The following is a 20,232-nucleotide window of genomic DNA, read 5'->3' on the forward strand; positions in this document are numbered from 1 at the left end:
ACATCTGACTCTAAATGTAGTGATCTTTCTAATATGCCCCCAAGGGCTTTAGGAATTGCTGTAATTCTGCCTTCATCCCATAACTTACCTCCTAGAAAACTACTTGCAATTCATGGAACATACAAACTATTTCATCCATCTTGTGCCTTTGAACATGCTCTTCCTTTCGGAGCCCAGAATTGAGGTGGCGGTGTAAGTTGCAGCATAAGAAGCCATTAAATTACATAACTTCTGAGGTCCTTTATGATGCAGAAGTTCCTTATTCCACACAGCTCATGAATTTTCTGTGGAATTTACTGCCACTTCTAAATATTATCTTTTATTTATAGATGCATACAAAGTTAAATTATTTTTAAAAGTATGTATATATATATAAATAATAGGGTAATATGCATGCATTCTGAATACAGTTGTCCCTCTGCCCTCAGTATCCACAGGGGATTGGTTCCAAGATCCATGAGGACACCACAATCCACTGATGTTCAAGTCCTTTATATGAAATGGCAAAGCAGTTGGTCCTCCCTACCCACGATTTCTATATCTGCAGATTCAACCAGCTGTGGAATGAATTTCAACTGTACATGCTAAAACAATTTATGGATACAGACATAGATAAAAATTGATCATTTGGGCCCCAAGAGAATCAGATTCAAAGCTGGAAATTTAGAAAGCACTTCTCTACTTGTATAAAAGCCCTAATGCACTCAGTTACTGACTGAACAGGGAGAAGAATAAAGTGCCGCACTGGACAATGATGACATGGCACGATGGGGCACTCACTGGACTGGAAATAAATAAAACCTGGGTTTGAATCTAGGCTCTGTTATTTTTCAGCAGTGTAACCTTGGCAAATGCACTAAATTTCTCTGAGTCTCGTATTCTTCACCTATAAAATGGGAATAAAATGACACCTAACTCTTAGCACTAAGAGTTGACCACACCTAACTGAACATACCTAAGACATAGTAGGTGCTCAATGACTGTTAGCTGGATTTGAGTCCTAAGTCTTTCCCATGAGGAGAAAGTGTCCCCTCTTTCCTGAAATTATGAGTGCTCTCAACAAGCACAATGCCGTGCTTTCACCCCATCAGACACATAAACAACCCTGACACATGCATGCACATGTGAATAAATACATGCATTCACGTACCTCTGTATTGCCAGTCTGAGCTTCAGTTACCTATCTAAATGTTCCTAAGAAGCAAGGAAGATCCTTAGGCCCCTGACAAATCAGGAAAAAAACATGAAGCCATGAATCTCTATTTTTTTTAGCTAATAAACCTAAGTTGGTGTTCAAAAAAAATGGGATTTCTAATAGCAAAATGTGTTATTTTATCCAAGAAACCACTTAACCACTTGACAATCCATCAGGCTTACTATATCATCATTTTCATATGATTCTTTTTGCAACTCATGATGAAAGACTAGATATAAATATAAAAGCATTGATACCAGGTAAAATTGTACAGAAAAACACATATTATCTCCATTCCTATCCCAAATTTCATTTGGTCATGTTACTACCCAGCTCCAAAACTTTACTGGTTCTCCACTGCCTATAAATGAAAATTTAAACTCTTGATACATGCAGATTTTTGCATTGTCTCTCCAATAATTCCAGTGTGCAAAAATAAATAGGTAGATAAAGAAATGCTATTTCATTTTCATGTTTTATCTTATTTATATTTAAAGCTAATCATAAAAGGAAGAAAGCACTGCTGTAAAGAGTAAACATAGCTGCGGAGGTGGCAAGAAGAAGCCCCTGAAGCAGCCCAAGAAGCAAGCCAAGGAGATGGACGAGATAAGGCATTCAAGCAGAAACAGAAGGAGGAGCAAAAGAAACTCAAGCTGTTCCTTGTGCCTGAGGCAATGATAATCCTTAGTTCCATTCCTGTTTAAACATCTGGATTAAACATCTGGATTCCCTGCCATAACATCTGTTGCCACCTATAGCTAGAATGAAGTGTTGTCTTGGAACCTATTGTACATTTAAGAATAAACTTTTGTAAAAAAAAAAAAAAAAAAGAGTAAACATAATATATCTCAAAACCAAATTTGTGATTTTAAATTTGTAGACAATAATATTTAAGTCACTGGCTATAACTTGCTACTGAAATTTAGTTCACAGTCATCAGAAGTAAGATATACTTGTAAAAATTAATTTAGTGTGTTGTATATTTTCATTACAGATATTTTCATTTTGCCCAAATACATGGAGAATTTGAAATATAATTCCGAAATCATAATTCTGAAGCTTTAAGCCTTATCTGCTTTTGGAAGATTTCCCCTGGAAGAACTGCAAGCCATTTTTTCATAGCCTCCCTAGCCAAAATACTCACAATTAATACAGTTAGTTGTAGTTTCACACTGAAAAGTATCACGGAATAATAACATAGATTTAATAGTAAAGGGAGATAAACCTGACAAACATGAGTGGAATAGCCACAGTGGGGAGAAAATAAGAATTTTAAGGAAAGGCTGCTTAGTCATTTCAAGGTTCAATCTGTTTAATTCCCAATGATTAGGTCTGCAACAGTGGAATATGGAACCATACAAACATACAATTTGTAGTTTATTACTTAAATAAACATTTAATTCTCCTATTGCCTGCAAGTTTTTCAGAAGAATAATGTCTTCCCCATTCTTTTTTTTTTTTTTTTTTGTGGTACACGGGCCTCTCACTGTTGTGGCCTCTCCCATTGCGGAGCACAGGCTCTGGACATGCAGGCTCAGCGACCATGGCTCACGGGCCCAGCCGCTCTCCAGCATGTGGGATCTTCCTGGACCGGGGCACAAACCCATGTCCCCTGCATCGCCAGGCGGATTCTCAACCACTGAGCCACCAGGGAAGCCCTCTTCCCCATTCTTCATTCCTTTTTCCTTTTTTATTTGCTTCTTTTCCCCTTTCTGCTCCTAATCTTCCCTTCTTCTATTTCATAATCTGACATTTCCTCTTCAGTGAAGTATTTTGTATGCTGGTAAACATGAAAGTAACATTATTCACATTTACGGCTGTTGCTATGCCTAGGAATTTTATTTGGATTTATTGTTACTTGTCTATAATTCCTAACTGCCCTATAGTAACTGTCAAAAGGTGAAGGCCTGAATATTAACCCAGGGAAATCTTTGAAAGATGTAAATGAAAATATTTATGTAACACACACACACACACACACACACACACACACACACACACACACACACACACACTCCTCTCTCTCTCCTAAACCTCTCATCTTATAAAAGAGCATCTGATGCCAAAGCATGAACAGTGTATTAAGGGCTTAACTTCAGTATTAATAACTCAGATTTAAAACTCATGGCAATTAATTAAGATTAATGACAGAAGTCAGCCCCTTTTCCCCAATGTAACACTTCCTCCCATCTCTTCAATTCCCCACTCCACTGACCCTTCCATGCTTATTTCAGCATGAAAACCTGAGGTCCTGAAACTTTGATCCTGTTATCTGCTGCCTATTGTATCTGAGATTAACGAAGTAGACATTAGCAAATTTACACACAACAACTCAGCTGCCCTACTTTAAGCAGTTAATGGAAAAGAAACTAATCTAGTTAAGAGCATAGGACTAGTTCATAAATCTGGATTCAGAGGACAAATAAAGCCATCACACTTCTTCTGGAGAGTAGGGACTGAGTTCAGTCACCAGCCTTCTTGTCACTGTTGAGAAGCCAGTGTTTCTATAAACTGGACTAATGAGACGCTCAGAGCTGGCATAAGCCACATGTAGGCCTGGACAGAAGATGATAATGCGAGAGACTGACATTGCAATGTACGGTTTCACCTGGATAAATATATATCTTACAAGAATTTCAATCACTGAAAACTTCTCTTGGACCAAATATGAAACAAAGATTAAATCTGTTTTTAAAAAAATGAGAAAAAGGCAACTGCAAGCAAGAAAATAACATATCCTGATAAAGAGAATTAATAAAAATTATAAGCCTTCATCTATTCAGAATTCAACCTAAGAGAAAATGATTGTGTCATGCTCTTATAACTCAGAAAATGTTCAATAGATTTAATTATAAATTAAAAATTAATCATCATCCCAAAGTGATAAATCTTAGCTCCACAGAAATTTCATTTTTATGTATCAGCATCCTCAGCCATATCTTTATAAGAGATAATTTAAGTTTGTCTAATTTAAGAATTGCTCTGATGTCTTAGCTTAGTTTCAGGGTGGAGTCATGAAGATACAATAATAAGTCCTGATAACAAAAAACATTTATGTTCTACAAAGTCAAAATGATGTATCGCTTAAGAATCAGTAGAGTTTACGCATAAATTCATTCACAGCTCATTTTTACTTTTAATCAATTATAATAAAACTAAAAGGGACATTAGTACACACAATCCTGTTCACTGAATCAACATCTTGTGCACATTATAGGGAAATACTGAGAATTTTTGGCATAGGACATCATACCCAGATTTAGAAGGTTAAGGTCTTAACGCTGCTCACTGCATTGTGGAAACCATGGGGTCTGCAGGCCTCAGCTTAGATGCATGAGGTGAAGGGTAATTAGAATAACTGGCAGTAAAGTTAAAATGTGAAAGCCATACATAAGGAATACAGTAATCCAGTTAAACACAGAGAATATGGTGACAATAAGACATCCAAGATGAAAATTCATATAAGCTTTCAAAGACATGCAAGTAGAATGGAGGAGGGAGGATAGAATTGTCTAAAAATGGTGTGTATAGTGATGATAGCAAAGCAGTGAAACTCTATATGGTCTCTAGAGAAAGTAGGATGAGAGAAAACATAAGGTCAAGGGTTAAACTGTAGGAATCAACTGATGTTAGGAGATAGAAGAAAGGAAAGAAATGAAAGTGTTAAAGATAATTGGAGAGTAATTGCTCTTTATTCTCGACCTCTTATCTGTATGCTATGTATATAAATGTGCTATTTTAATTTTTTATTGAAGTATGTTTTACAGATTTACTGACTCTGTCAGTTAAGATAGGATATGATATAATATGATATGTGTGTGATTGCAAACCAAAATGTGCTTGATACTGGACAGGATTATGAAAAAATATTCAATATATAATATGTATTATTTTCAGTACACTAACCTGCTTTTGAAGAAGAATCATGGGACTCTAAAGTTTAGGAAATTAGAACCATCTTTTTTTCACATATTTTCTAAGTGAAAAGAGCTCTCTAGAGTGAGTGATATGAGGTATAATCAGTGAATAAAATTATTTTGAAATGGGAGTTTGTCAAACTATCCCAATTTCATTAACTGAAAAAAAAAAAAAAAGCATTAGGAGAAAAAAAAAGAAATTTCTTATAACCCTTTGAAATAAAAAAACAGTTAATTTTTAATCCAAAGTCAGATAAATAAAATGGTAAACAAGTGAATGTCCACTGCACTCAAACATAATTTGTTGCAAAGTTTGAACAGTAAATCATTTTTTTATACCTCAAAGTTTACAACAGTTTCAAATTTCTCAAATGTTAGAGGCTGTGATTTGATTTAGAGCAGAATTAGTGGAGAATATATGTTTATGTGAAGCAATTTTTTTTTTTTTTTTTTTTTTTTTTTGCGGTACGCGGCCCTCTCACTGTTGTGGCCTCTCCCGTTGCAGAGCACAGGCTCCGGACGCACAGGCTCAGCGGCCATGGCTCACGGGCCCAGCCGCTCCGCGGCATGCGGGATCCTCCCGGACCGGGGCGTGAACCCGTGTCCCCTGCATCGGCAGGCGGACTCCCAACCACTGCACCACCAGGGAAGCCCTATGTGAAGCAATTTTAAAGATGATTTACTTAGATTTTAAGTGTATATTATAAAAATTATAGTATTTTATTTGGAAAAAGAAAAGGAAATGAAAGCTATTTAGCCAAAATGTCATTTATTTCTCCTTAAAAGTATATATTTATGTAATGTATTAATATAAATTCATTTTTAAAAGGGGGCAATAAAAGCTTTCTACTCAGGCCGATTTTCTTAACTGCGTTATGCAGGTTGCCTTAAACTAAACTTATAAATGGGGGTCTGGTAGACATAAAGACACCATCATTATTCACTCTGTTAAAGTAATAAACTGTCTACAAAATAATGTACTTTTTCCCCTCCTTGGACTATATCCTTTGAGCTCTAAATTTAAAACTGAATATTTAAAATATACAAAATAATATAGATTTTTGTAAATTATTAGAAATTTTAAAATGATTTATTTAAATAATTACAAATCTAATCTTCTGTAATTAAAATTAAATAAAGGCTACACAAAAAGTACTCAGTCACAGGAAGAGAAAGGTTAAAAATTCTATCTTGGGCTTCCCTGGTGGCGCAGTGGTTGAGAGTCCGCCTGCCAATGCAGGGGACGCGGGTTCGTGCCCCGGTCCGGGAAGATCCCACATGCCGTGGAGTGGCTGGGCCCTTGAGCCATTGGCCGCTGAGCCTGCGTGTCCGGAGCCTGTGCTCCGCGACGGGAGAGGCCACACAGTGAGAGGCCTGCTTACCTCAAAAAAAAAAAAAAAATTCTATCTTTGCTGACATTTCTGCTCCCAACTGGATGATTTAACTGATGTCCTCAAGGGGCTCAACATCAAAGCTGTATATTGACCCTAAGAAAATAATATACTTAGCCCTGGACAACCAATGCTAACTCTTGATATTTTCAAAGTATTCTTTTAGTGTGCTCACTGTTGACAAAAAAGGTTTATTTCTAAACTCAGTGCATTAATTTGAGGATATTTAAACTAATTTAATAATTTTTGTCTCGATTATCAAAGCGTTGTTGATCAATATTAACCAAGAAATATCTCTACCTAAACTTATAAGTTAATACATAACATGTATATGATGCCACTAAATACAAGTTATTTTGGATCAGAGGGGTAAAAAGCCAATTAAATATCTAAGTTCTATTTATACTTTCTCTGAAAAAAATAAAGCTTTTTTGGTAATTTAAATGATTAAAATTTGCATATTCTGTATTTCACTTTAGGGAACCAAACTGAGTCAACACTTTTGCCAGCTTATATGCATAATTAAGAGATGATTTTGGTTAAATTATGAAATGGCATCAAAAAGCACTCTATTTCACGAATTTGTTATTTTCCACCAAAACAGACATTAGTTGATGACATACACACTGAGAAAATATGTTCTATAGGAATATATATACACATATATTTATATTAAACATTTTACACACACATACAAATATACACACATACACACACACTCATAAATCAGACAGTGGAATTGTAACAATGGCGTGTTCATGACGTGAGTTATTCTAGTAAAAATGTGCCTTTCAAATATGTATAAACTAAAGTTAATCCCTTCTACTAATTTAAACGGGATAGTTAAGGTATTTTAAGGATGCCCTGAAATATATTGACAAGAGATAATAAGAATGAAAGATACTGGTAGTAACATAAGGGATAGAAAAGTCTAGTGGTACTTTTTCCCAGTGATGTTGCAACATAATTGGCCTAAAGGACCATACAAAATTTCAGAACTTATAGAAATAAAATGTAAGCAATCACTTTACAATTTTTAAAATTTTTGATATTTTTCTTTCATTTAAGTATAAAAAAGGAAAAGTATGAAAGCACTGTGGCATTTTGTGTTCAATAGAACGGAGTCAATAAGGCTAAAATAAAGGGCTATCTTACAGCGCCTAAAATCTATTACAAAGTTTGGCTATAGGACACAAAATATTTTCATAGAATCGAAAAACTAAGTTTAAGAATTCAGTCATTATTGATACGATGTATAAAATAGACAACTACGGGGCTTCCCTGGTGGCGCAGTGGTTGAGAGTCCGCCTGCCGATGCAGGGGACACGGGTTCGTGCCCTGGTCCGGGAAGATCTCACATGCCGCAGAGCGGCTGGGCCCGTGAGCTATGGCCGCTGAACCTGCGCGCCCTGCAACAGGAGAGGCCACAACAGTGAGAGGCCCATGTACCGCAAAAAAAAAAAAAAAAAAAAAAAAGACAACTATGAGAACCTACTGGGAACTCTACTCAATGCTCTGTGTTGCCTAAATGGGAAGGAAATCCAAAAAAGAAGGGATATATGTATACGCATAGCTGATTCACTTTGCTGTACAGTAGAAACTAACACAACATTGTAAAGCAACTATACTCGAATAAAAATTTAAAAAAAAAGAATGCAGTCATTAGCATCATAATTCCAAGCACTGAAAACATCTGACATATCAAATCATCTGAGTGAAGGTTTCAAACTGCTCAGAAACACACACAACTGGTTTATGTTTTGCAAATGTGATGGGGAACTTAAAGGCAGTGTGGCACAAAATCTCTGCCTTCCAGATGCTTCTTCAATCTGAAGATGAAGTGGTTTGATAGCACAGAGCACTGGGTGATTTGTAAGCATGACAGAGTTCAGAGTGATCCTTGGGAGGGTAAGAATCCTTGAGGAAGCCGCCATTGAAGAGGGTGAGGCCATTTGTTTTGAGCATGAGAATTCAGAAGCAGGACTGACAGAGGAGTGAACATAAATCTAGAACTGGAAATGTAAGCCAGAGGTCCAGCCTGAATCATCTGCCACTGAGGTTATCAGGCTTCTGTGGTGCCTTTTAAACGAACCTGTGCTACCTATGGTCTCAGGTTGGGTTTTTGTGGTTTTTTTTTTTTTTTTTCTGTAGATTGTTTAAAAATCAGAGGACTGGCATTGAGTTCTGTTACAATGAACATTTTTCTTTATAAAAGTACCATCAATCATTTAAAAAAATGAAAATATCTGCACAATTAACATAAGTCCTCTCCACGTAATAAATTTAGGTTAATTGGAAACTCACTATGCATTTATGTTGCTTACTTCACCACTGACTGATGAAAACTTTGCCACATGCCCGCGTTTCTCCCCAGGCCATGGCTCCCCAGCTGCACCCACTCCAAAGGCTACCTTCAAGTCAGCATCTTTCCTTTATCTCAGTGGTAGCACAGCTATTTCCTCAGGTGAGGCAGCCTAAATATTATTAATGATAAAAGTTTACATGACCATGGAATCTTTATTACCTTACCATACCCTGGAGCTTTACTTGCCAGACTAATATTTTAACCAAATCTGTTATGCCATAGATGTGTGTGTGCACAATTATGAGTTTTTGCAATATTCCCAGCGAAAATTATACAAATCCTTAAATTTTTTTCCAGCTGGATCTAGGTGGTAGAGGGGGAACTTCCTCAAAAAAGAAAAATGCTTCCATTAATGTGTGATTCTTACTTTTGAGTTTTAATATCCAACTATCAGTATGAAACCTTTATAAATGGGGAAAAAAGTCAATGCAATTTTCTAAATTTTGTCTTACTAAAAAATGAAATACATTGGAAAAAATCTAATTCTATTTCATCTCCATGTAATAAAAAGCCCTAAGTTTAAAAACAGACATAGTGGGCGTACTTCACAGATGTTACTATCACTAGGATTCTTTTATTGCCGTATTTAAATTTGTCTGCTTACTGGTGAACGAGGGACTGCGGTCTGAAGGTTAACATAACCTCGATTACAGACAGGAAGCTCCTTGGAGATTTAATTGGTTTGTGGAACAACTCCCAAACTAGTGCTGCGCTTTCTTCTTTCTTCGCTTTGCTGCTTCTCTGGCTCTCTCTTTTCAGATAAAAAAGGAGAACGCATGGTAATGCATCATTTATAAATTACCTTGTTATTGCAACAACAAAACACCGCTTTGAAAACCAAACAAAACTCCTGCTGCGGACTCCAGCATGTTTGATGGAGGCCCTTCAAAAGAGTCCACGGCTTAATGGAGGTTATGTGGAGACTTCGATCTGTACCTGCTGTCCCCCGTCACTCCCTGGAAACTTGGTGGCAGATGTTGCAGCGTTAAGTTGTCTCTGAAGTGGCTTTCTGTCCTCGTCTCCCCACCGCCACGGAGTCAAACTGCATTAGATCTCTTTATTTGTGCCTAAGGCAAGTTAGGGAGCGCAGCTGTGTCCACCCCCGCTCCTACCTTTGGTGTTTCAAGCCTCCAGGCAGCGAGCGTGAGACCAAAACGTTCCTGCCGCTCTCAACTACCTCCGCTGACAATCCGGCCGCTCGCTGCGGGCCGGGGCGGCCGCTGCCGCCGCTGCAAACAGATGTCGGTGACAACCTGCTCGCTCACACCTGGAAGCGCGCGGCGCGCTGCAACATTCATGACTTCGAGGAATTGCATCCACAATCAAAGCCCAGGCCCGGCTGCCAGACCCCGCCACCTCGGCAGGGGCTGGTGGCGTCCATAGGTAGCGGGAGTGAGGGGCAGAGCGAGAGATCTCTCGTGCCACTTGGATTCTTGATGCCTGAACTTCAATTACTTGATCAAGGACTTCAATTCAGCGGTGAATCTTGCAAATGAGCCCGGTGCGGTCTCTGAGCCATAAAAGGAGAGTATTTGGCTTGAAATTCAGCGTGACGGGACTTGCACAGTAAGTGTGCGTAACTCCCGGTTTAGTCCTACGGACGCTGATTTGTTTATTAAACTAAACTCTCAAGAGGCAGAATCTGCAGTAAACAATTTATAAATAAATGACAAGATTGGTTTCCAATGTAGAAAACACGCCGTTGATTAGGCAGAGGTTGTGTTATTTTGGAACCATCAGCCACAACCTGAAAACAATTGTGTTTTACTGTCTTTCCAGCAGTGTAGTTTGTTGTGTCTTTTTTTTTTTTCAAGAAAAGCGTGACTATATCTTTAAAATTCAGAAATGAGAAAGCATTCTCATTTGTTTCTTGACAGTATGAAGCAAACTGCATCCATGTCTAATGATATGAAAATGTTTCCAAAAGTCCTCCTAATCTCTACAATGTACAAATTGCTTTAAACACACACACACACACACACACACACACACACACACACCACCCCTCCTATACCATACACACATTTCATAAGAAGCATAATCAAAAGTAAACATACACAAGCCTTTACAAGCACAGGAAAATAACAAAATTATTTGCAAAATTTATTCACCAATTGATATGTTGATAAGAAAGTTTCTCTTAAAAAGAACTGGACTTGAATAGCTAATAACATTTGTTCCAATGAACTATTTGATATGCAGAGACAAACCTTTTTAGTGGAATCAATATCAATACATATATATACCTACATATACCGTATATATAGTACACATACCGTATATATAGTATTTATGAAATCTTTCATGAGTAGTCTGAGTAATTTGAGATCAATATTTTAACTTAGTTTAATCAAGTACTGATTGGTTTCAGGGGAGTAACTTTGAAGACAGAATTTTACCCTTCCTTATGTTGATGGAACCTAATCATAGGGAAGTCTAGTTATCTAAAGCTATCAGAAAAAACTCCAAGACACTTTCTCATTCAACGATTATGCTCTGGTTTGCCTAGAAAATCCAAAGCAAAGAATGGCCAGAAAACTAGAGGACACTGCTACTTGGATATCTTAGTCACCTAAATTTAAATTTTTCTCTACCCCATGTAATCCTATGAGACAAACCATGTCTATATAAACTAAATTGATAAAAACCATAGAGTTCAGGCAGTTTAATTTTTGAGAGCTTAACTAACTAGCCACGGTGACTTCTACCACCAACAGAAGGTAACAGTGAGCCATGGTCTTTTTCTCATACATAGATAAAGCAAATCACCCCAGCTTTATATCATACATCAAAATTAGCTGGGCCAAATATCCTCTAAATCCCTTATTCTCTTTCTGCCTCTGGGTCCTCAATTTCTTACTAGGTAAATAAAGTTTCTCAAATGAAAGCTACTTTAAAGCAAAAAAAGTACTGGAATTTTAAAAATATTATATGTCCTTTTTTTAAAATAAAATTTGTGGGATGCTGGAGTGTCTACTATAATACAGATTATGCCATGCACCATGCAAACATGATTTTATTTAGACAAATAATTAAATATTACTTTTTGGATAATAATATTTGATTATTCCAGTTATTATAAAGTCTTTTAAATAAAATCCACCAAATATTTACTATGAGTAAGTGTCCTATGATTGGTTCAGATTCTTTGGGGCACAAGTACACAGAGTCACATGGGTTGGCCTTACCAATAACAATACTTACTGTGTTCATAAGGAAAAGAATAGAGCAATTGAAATACTTCATTCAGAAGAAGAAGCCAAAAAGAAAATCAGCACAGTGTATAAGAAATGCATAAACTGGTATAAGAAATTAGCAACTGTGTTAAGTGAAAGCATAGTGAAGATAAATGTGTTTGAGAAGAAACAGATTAGATGGATGAATGAAAGGAAGGAAGGGAGGGAGGGAGGGAAAGCAGGGAGGGAGGGAGGGTGGGAGGTAAGGAGGGAGGGAGGAAGGAAGGAAGGAGTGGGGGAAGGAAAGCATTCTAGAGATCATACAACCGAAACAGTGTGCTGACTTCCTAAAACATAATGTAAATGTATAACAAATGTAGGGACTCTTCAGTTGTACAAATAAAATACAGAACACTAATTCTGCTACAGTATTAGAATGATTCTTGCTGTGTAATTCTATAATTTAGTCTCTGAAAAAATACAGGTTATAGTCATGTATGTATGGGGGATGGGAATTTTACATTGGCATTAATTCCATCAAATAAAGAGGATCTGACAGATGATGTGGAGTTGAAAGAAACTCAGATATTCTTAATAATCTTTGTGAAACATGAAAAATGGGGAGATGAGAAAAAGAAAGGGGATGGCAAAGATCTCTCAGGTTGTCTAAAGGAAAAAAGTTATATGCTGGTAACTATAGAGTTGACATCAAACCCCAGTTTAAAAAAATAATAAATATTATAAAGGATCATAGCAAGAATCAGAAGCAAAAGAGCTAATCATGTCACACTTACCTAATTTCCATGATCAAATAATTTTGGATCACTGGTTTGGTTGGATGGGGGAATACATAAATATACGTTCAGCAAACTATTAAACAAATTAAATTCAGCAAACTATTTAACAAAATTTATTAAATATCCTTGGAGTAAGATGGTAAACTGAGTTTATAGTATTGGTGGGCTCCTAGCTTTACCGTATTCATGTCAATTAACTGTGTAGAGTGTCAACCTAGACAACCAAGGCTCTCATGGAGTACTCCACTGAGGTCTGAACAGTGGCTTGAACTAAGTGACAAAAATTCTGGAAGCAGCAAAGCCATCAAGAATAGGTACTATGAAAAATGATTAAGTAAGACTGTGTCAGGCACATATAGAATCATATATTTGATGGAAAAGCAAATCAATTGATTGCACTAACAATTGATATTTACTAAGCTTAAAGTCCTGCATTTAAATAAAAACAAACTAAAAAACCATAAATCATGTCTATAGGTGAAGAGTGAAAATATTGGAATTTTAGTTAATAACACAATAAAAGTTTACTATCTTTTGTCTATATTTTTGAAATACAAAATCTTTGACAACTGAAAGTTTTATGTTAAGTTTGTCACCAAAACCTGACCTGAACTAACTTGAGAGTATTTATGGTCTTTATTTATCCACTTGTAACAATTAATATTTCTGTAGCAGAATGTCTCAGTAATGAGCTGAGGAGATGATGCTTTACATGAAATATGATATATGGACTGTATCAGATTCCTAAAATCTGAAAAATTCTGAATTTTGAAACAATTTAACCCCAAGAGTTAGAATAAAAGGCTTTAGGATTATATAAGACAGAAGTGTGACCAAATTACTAAAAAACAAAGGAAACTTTGGTCAAAATAAAGGAAGCAACATTCTTCAATTATGGAAAAATGAATGATGACTTAACCTGCTGGGGCAACATGTAAAATATTCTAGCACTATAATCTAAGAAGAATGTTAGATTTACTTGGTATCTAACAAAGTGCTTGGTACACGTTCGACACTAGATAAATATTTGTTGAATGAATGAAAGAATGAGTACAATGCATCATTCAAAAGCACAAATATATCAATTTACCCAAACTCAAAGACTTCTTATCGTCTATTCCCAACCTTCCATTCTGGTTTTAATCCCCAACTTCCAGACTATCTTTTTTTTTTTTTTTTCTTTAAAAAGAACCTTTAATAAATGGTCCTGGGATATAGCCTCATCCACCAGAGGGCAGACAGCAGAAGCAAGAAAAACTACAATCCTGCACCCTGTGGAACAAAAACCACATTCACAGAAAGATAGACAAGATGGAAAGGCAGAGGGCTATGTGCCAGATGAAGGAACAAGATAAAACCCCAGAAAAACAACTAAATGAAATGGAGATAGGCAACCTTCCATGAAAGAGAATTCAGAATAATGATAGTGAAGATGATCCAGGACCTCGGAAAAATAATGGAGGCAAAGATCGAGAAGATGCAAGAAATGTTTAACAAAGATCTGGAAGACTTAAAGAACAAACAAACAGAGATGAACAATACAATAACTGAAATGAAAAATACACTAGAAGGAATCGATAGCAGAATAACTGAGGCAGAAGAACGTATAAGTGACCTGGAAGACAGAATGGTGGAATTCACTGCTGCAAAACAGAATAAAGAAAAAAGAATGAAAAGAAATGAAGACAGCCTAAGAGCCCTCTGGGACAACATTAAATGCAACAATATTCGCATTATAGGGGTCCCAGAAGGAGAAGAGAGAGAAAGGACCTGAGAAAATATTTGAACAGATTATAGTCAAAAACTTCCCTAACATGGGAAAGGAAATAGCCACCCAAGTCCAGGAAGTGCAGAGAGTCCCATACAGGATAAACCCAAGGAGAAATACACCGAGACACATAGTAATCAAATTGGCAAAAATTAAAGACAAAGAAAAATTATTGAAAGCAGCAAGGGAAAAATGACAAATAACATACAAAGGAACTCCCATAAGGTTAACAGCTGATTTCTCAGCAGAAACTCTACAAGCCAGAAGGGAGTGGCATGATATATTTAAAGTGATGAAAGGGAAGAACCTACAACCAAGATTACTCTACCCAGCAAGGATCTCATTCAGATTCGAAGGAGAAATCAAAAGCTTTACAGACAAGCAAAAGCTAAGAGAATTCAGCACCACCAAACCAGCTCTACAACAAATGCTAAAGGAACATCTCTAAGTGGGAAACACAAGAGACAAAAGGACCTACAAAAGCAAACTCCAATGTGAATGGATTAAATGCTCCAACCAAAAGGCACAGGCTTGCTGAATGGATCAAAAACAAGACCTACATATATGCTGTCTACAAGAGACCCACTTCAGACCTAGGGACACATACAGACTGAAAGTGAGGGGATGGAAAAAGATATTCCATGCAAATGGAAATCAAAAGAAAGCTGGAGTAGCAATATTCATATCAGATAAAATAGACTTTAAAATAAAGAGTGTTACAAGAGACAAGGAAGGACACTACATAATGATAAAGGGATCAATCCAAGAAGAAGATATAACAATTATAAATATATATGCACCCAACGTAGGAGCACCTCAATACAGAAGGCAACTGGTAACAGCTCTAAAAGAGGAAATCGACAGTAACACAATAATAGTGGGGGACTTTAACACCTCACTTACACCAATGGACAGATCATCCAAACAGAAAATTAATAAGGAAACACAGCTTTAAATAGAGACAATACACAATAGACCAGATCGATTTAATTGATATTTATAGGACATTCCATCCAAAACCAGCAGATTACACTTTCTTCTCAAGTGTGCATGGAACATTCTTCAGGATAGATCACATCTTGGGTCACAAATCAAGCCTCAGTAAATTTAAGAAAATTGAAATCATATCAAGAATCTTTTCTGACCACAACACTATGAGATTAGAAATCAATTACAGGGAAAACAAAAACGTAAAAAACACAAACACATGGAAAAATAAATAAATAAAAATAATAAATGGTCCTGGGACAGCTTACTTTTAACACACACAAGAAAATAATAAAATTAGTTCCTTGCTTTACCTTATTTACAGACATAAATTCCAGATGGACTAAAGGTAAAATTTTTTAAAACTTTCTGAAGACAATACAAAAGAACATCTTTATGACATCAGAGTAGGGAAAGATTAATTAAATAGGACACAAAGTATAAACCACAACATCAAGATTGATCAAATGGACACCAAAAGACACTTATCACAGAGTATTGTCAAAAATTTCTCTTCCCCTGGACTTTGAAGGTCATATTTGCCCCAGACTATCCACAAACCACTATTCTTGGCTGCCTCAGAGATTTTATTCATGATGCTTCATCTGTGGAAATACCCATTCCACCTAACTTCACCTGATGAATCCCTACTCATTTTCAAAGATAGAAGGCCTGTATTTTTGAAGAAGCATTCCCAAATTCCTCCAGGAAGAGTTAATCTCTCTTCCTCTATACACTCAAGAGTACTTGACACCTACATATAAATGGCCCAGAGCACATTCTGGAATAAATTTTATTTTTGTATGTATCTTGTTTCCCAAACAAATTTTAGTTTCTTAAGGGCAAAGGTTATAGTTTGTACCCACTCCCCAGTATCACCTAATGCCATTACTTGTGCATATTTATAATTCAGAAATTATTGAATTAAGTCAAAATTAGTACAAGTGAAAAAAGGCCAAAAAACTAAATTTTAATCATGAGAGTTAAAAGAATACAGAAAGTACTGACAAGAGTGCTGGAACCACTCTCTGTTTTTGCTAATACATCTTTAGTGCTAGCACTATACCCAACACTCAAAAAGATGAAAATTATTGAACAAATGAACTAATGTCTAACTTGGGGGACAGAAAACTAAGATAATACATGAAAACAATTTAAAAACCTGCAAAGTAGAAGTCTAGAATATTGAAGAATAGTATTGTTATATGTTGTTCCAGAAGCAGAACTCCAGATCATGCATTAATTTAAACAGAGGCACAAATTTCATTACATATAAGAACTTTCTATTAACCACAGTGGTTTGGTAATGAAAGAGGCTGCTTCATAAACCACCTGGTTCTCTCTACTTATGGTCCAAGCAAAGGGTAAATGATCTGTTGGGAATATTCCAGGAATATTTTCTTAAATTGCTTCTCCAAATGGCTGAACTCAGATGTTTATAAAACTACCTCCATCTCATAGAAGTAAGATCTAAAAATTTAGATGTTTTGGTATTTTAAACACCTAGCTAGAATCATATAACACTAAATATAGCTTGGCACTGAAAAATAAATATTAATCTCATCAGTTATTTCATCCTTAAAAAAAAAAAGCCCATCAGACCTGAATAACCTAATGTCCTCTGAAGCTGAAATCAATGAAGTTCATGCACTTGTTAAAACAGAATGATAATCACGTTGACACACAATGAAAAGATTCTGTTATTATTACTAACAGTATTGTGTCTCTGAACCAAACCTGCTCATTGTTGCATATGAAAAGGTTTTAAACTATTTTTCTTATATCGATACAACAGGAAATAGTGCTTATATATTAAAGAAATTATAAAGCTGGAGTAATTCTAGCCAAATTTCCAATAATAAAAAAGCCTCAAAAAGGCTTCCTTGGGACTTCCCTGGTAGCACAGTGGTTAAGACTTTGTGCTCTCAGTACAGGTGTCCCAGGTTCAATCCTGGTCAGGGAACTAGATCCCACATGCATGCTGCAACTATGAGTTCACATACCACAACTAAGGAGCCCATGTGCCTCAACTAAGGAGCCTGCGAGCCGCCCCCAAGACCTGGCACAACTAACTAAATAAATATTTTTTTAAAAAAGGCTTCCTTGATAGGGAAAATGCATACACATATATGTGTGTATGTATTTATGTATGTATTTTTATACATAAGTGTGTGTGTGTATCTCACCATTGCAGATGTCCATAACGCTTTATAACTTTCAAAGCACTTTCACATTTTCAAGAAATTAGATTAAATCAACTTTGAAGGCAGGAAAATACTTATTTATACCTAAAGCAACAGAGGATCTGAGGCATGTACCCCAGGCCTCAATGCTAGTAAATGTTAGCAAGACTTACTAATCCCCACTCTGTCCTCCCCGCTGGGTAAAAAACCTCAGAACAGAATGTGACGCCGTCCAAGTCAAAGGCTGAAGCATTGAGTGTGCTTATTAAAGTATGTGTACAGTGGACCTTAATTTTTATGTTACTTGAAAAGGGCCTCGTGTTAAACTGTGGCTTGAAGACATATTCTAACAATAGATAATCATTTATTAAGCACCCTACGTAATAGGAATTTGCATGAGACAATAATAATTCCTTCTTCAGCTGTAATGAGGACTTTAGGTTCTTTTTGATTATTATTTCCCTCCCTTCCTTATACACACCTGAGCGGTCACTATTTTCCTAACACATCCCCACATACAAACCTCATCTCCTTCCTGAGGTCGCATCAAGGACACCCGGTCATACTGCCTCCGCAACAAAGCCCAGAGCGCATCCAGCCGACCCTAAAGGGAAACGTGATCTGTAAATACCTGGGGAATGTACTCGGCCTCTGCTTGTTAAATAAATGAGCTAAAATGAAGAAGGTAAAGCCTTATTTTCTCCTCTCATTTCTTTCATAAATTTAACGAATAAATAAATAACAAAAATGGAGTTTCTTGTTACTGAGAAATATTCAGTTGTTATAAGGTAAATTGAATGTCTGTTATTTGATATACCTTGGTCCTCCTGCAGATGGTTGCGGGGGCAGGCAGGGAGACTAAAAGGATTACACTTTCTCTAGGAAGTTGCCATTAAATCCCACAAAGTTTGAACAGTCACCTTAATTGGTGTGTACCACTTTGTCTGAGGAGGCTGGAGTGTAGGTTTGGGTCGAGGTGGTCTGGGCCTAAGGGGCTCCTCTGGTTCTTCAGGAATGGTCACCACAGCATTTTTGGCTTTCTCTAGCCTTGCACCTTCCTCCGTAGATCCTTTATCGCCCCAACGAACCTTTAAAACAAAGAGAAATACTGATATCAGACATATAGTGGCCTAGAGGCACAGGCTCTTGTTTAGTTGGTTCTTTGATTCACCACCTCAGAGTCCAAAGATGAGTAGGTATCCTAGCTCCAAATTCCTACTCTTCTGAGATTTAATAGGTTTCTCATGTATTTAATATTAAGATTCTAGAAATAAAGATCCTTTATAAAAATCTGGCATCTATTAAATTTGATGCAGCCATTTCTCCATTGTTTCAAATAAGGAGTTAATTTGTGTTTTACATACGAAATGCATGACAGTGTGTAATTCTATTCTCTAATTAGGTATGTTCTCCTTCTAGCTAAAGACATACCTGTATATACTGATGGCACTGGGTGAAATAGATGATAATGATGATGATAATTAGCATTTATTGAATGATTATTATGTGCCAAGCTGCATTTAATCCATACAAAAATGCAATGAGATAGATACTATGTTTTTGCTTCCAGATGAGGAAACCGAGACACAGAGAGGTTAAGTGATGAGCCCAAAGCCACACAGCTAGTAAGCAGCAGGACAGGGATTTGAACATATGTAGTCTGAAGGGTGCAGTAAGTTTCAAATAGGTTTGAATTTTACAAATATATTTTATACAAAGGAGTTAATTTTTCCTTCCAAACTTTCCATCAAGTTTGACTAAGGCAAAAAGTATGATTTAAATTTTAGCCTTTGGAAATAAAATAATTATATATATTTTTCTCAACTTCTTGTAAAGTAGCTCTCAGTCTTTATTTCTTCTATTCATATGGGTATGGTTATTTGACATATCAGTTTTTCATTGAGGAAGACAAATCTGAAAAGACTCTGCTTTGAAGAGAAAAATTCAGGGACACCAGGGAGTTCCACAAATTTGGGAGGATTCCTTTCTCTGAAAAACCTAGACATTGAAAACAAAAAGGTCAAATGATGTTTTCTTTACTTTTCAATGAAAATTGGCTACATTTTAGCCAAATTTTTTCATGTGTGGGCATGTGAAGAAGTTGTGGCCCCTGGAGAAAGGCTTTGTCCAACGAGGAACAGTAGAGAAGTCTAAAAACCAAGAATGTTACCAAAGAAGACAAAGATAAGTGAAGCTCTAAAAAGAATCAGGAAGGGCACACAGTGGCTCACCAGAGTTGAATAATTTCTACAAAGAAAAAATGATTAAATGCTTTTTAAAAGCATTTTAATGACCTGAATTAGTGGGTAGGAATACAGATGATTACTGTTCATAGAAAGATCTATTCATAGCTTTTTGATAAGGCTTACTTAGATGTTTTTACCTTTTTTTTTACTACAATTTTAGAGTAGGTTTTCAATTTCAAGTGGACTCTGTTGAGTCATTAAAATGTA

General features: G+C 36.3%; 1 protein-coding gene across 2 annotated transcripts in view; it reads right to left on the bottom strand.

Annotated features, from left to right (window-relative positions):
* Positions 1 to 20,232, bottom strand: part of ANTXR2 (ANTXR cell adhesion molecule 2) — a 244,108-nt gene that overhangs the window by 45,754 nt on the left and 178,122 nt on the right. For both annotated transcript variants that reach the window (XM_060299537.2, XM_030877975.3), the window contains exons 15-16: positions 18,700 to 18,867; positions 18,303 to 18,383 (exon numbers count right to left, since the gene is read on the bottom strand). In XM_060299537.2, the coding sequence (XP_060155520.1) occupies positions 18,303 to 18,383; positions 18,700 to 18,867 (249 nt within the window). The remainder of the gene's footprint in view (positions 1 to 18,302; positions 18,384 to 18,699; positions 18,868 to 20,232) is intronic.

The sequence above is a fragment of the Globicephala melas genome, chromosome 5, assembly GCF_963455315.2.
Source record: "Globicephala melas chromosome 5, mGloMel1.2, whole genome shotgun sequence".
Taxonomy (NCBI): domain Eukaryota; kingdom Metazoa; phylum Chordata; class Mammalia; order Artiodactyla; family Delphinidae; genus Globicephala; species Globicephala melas.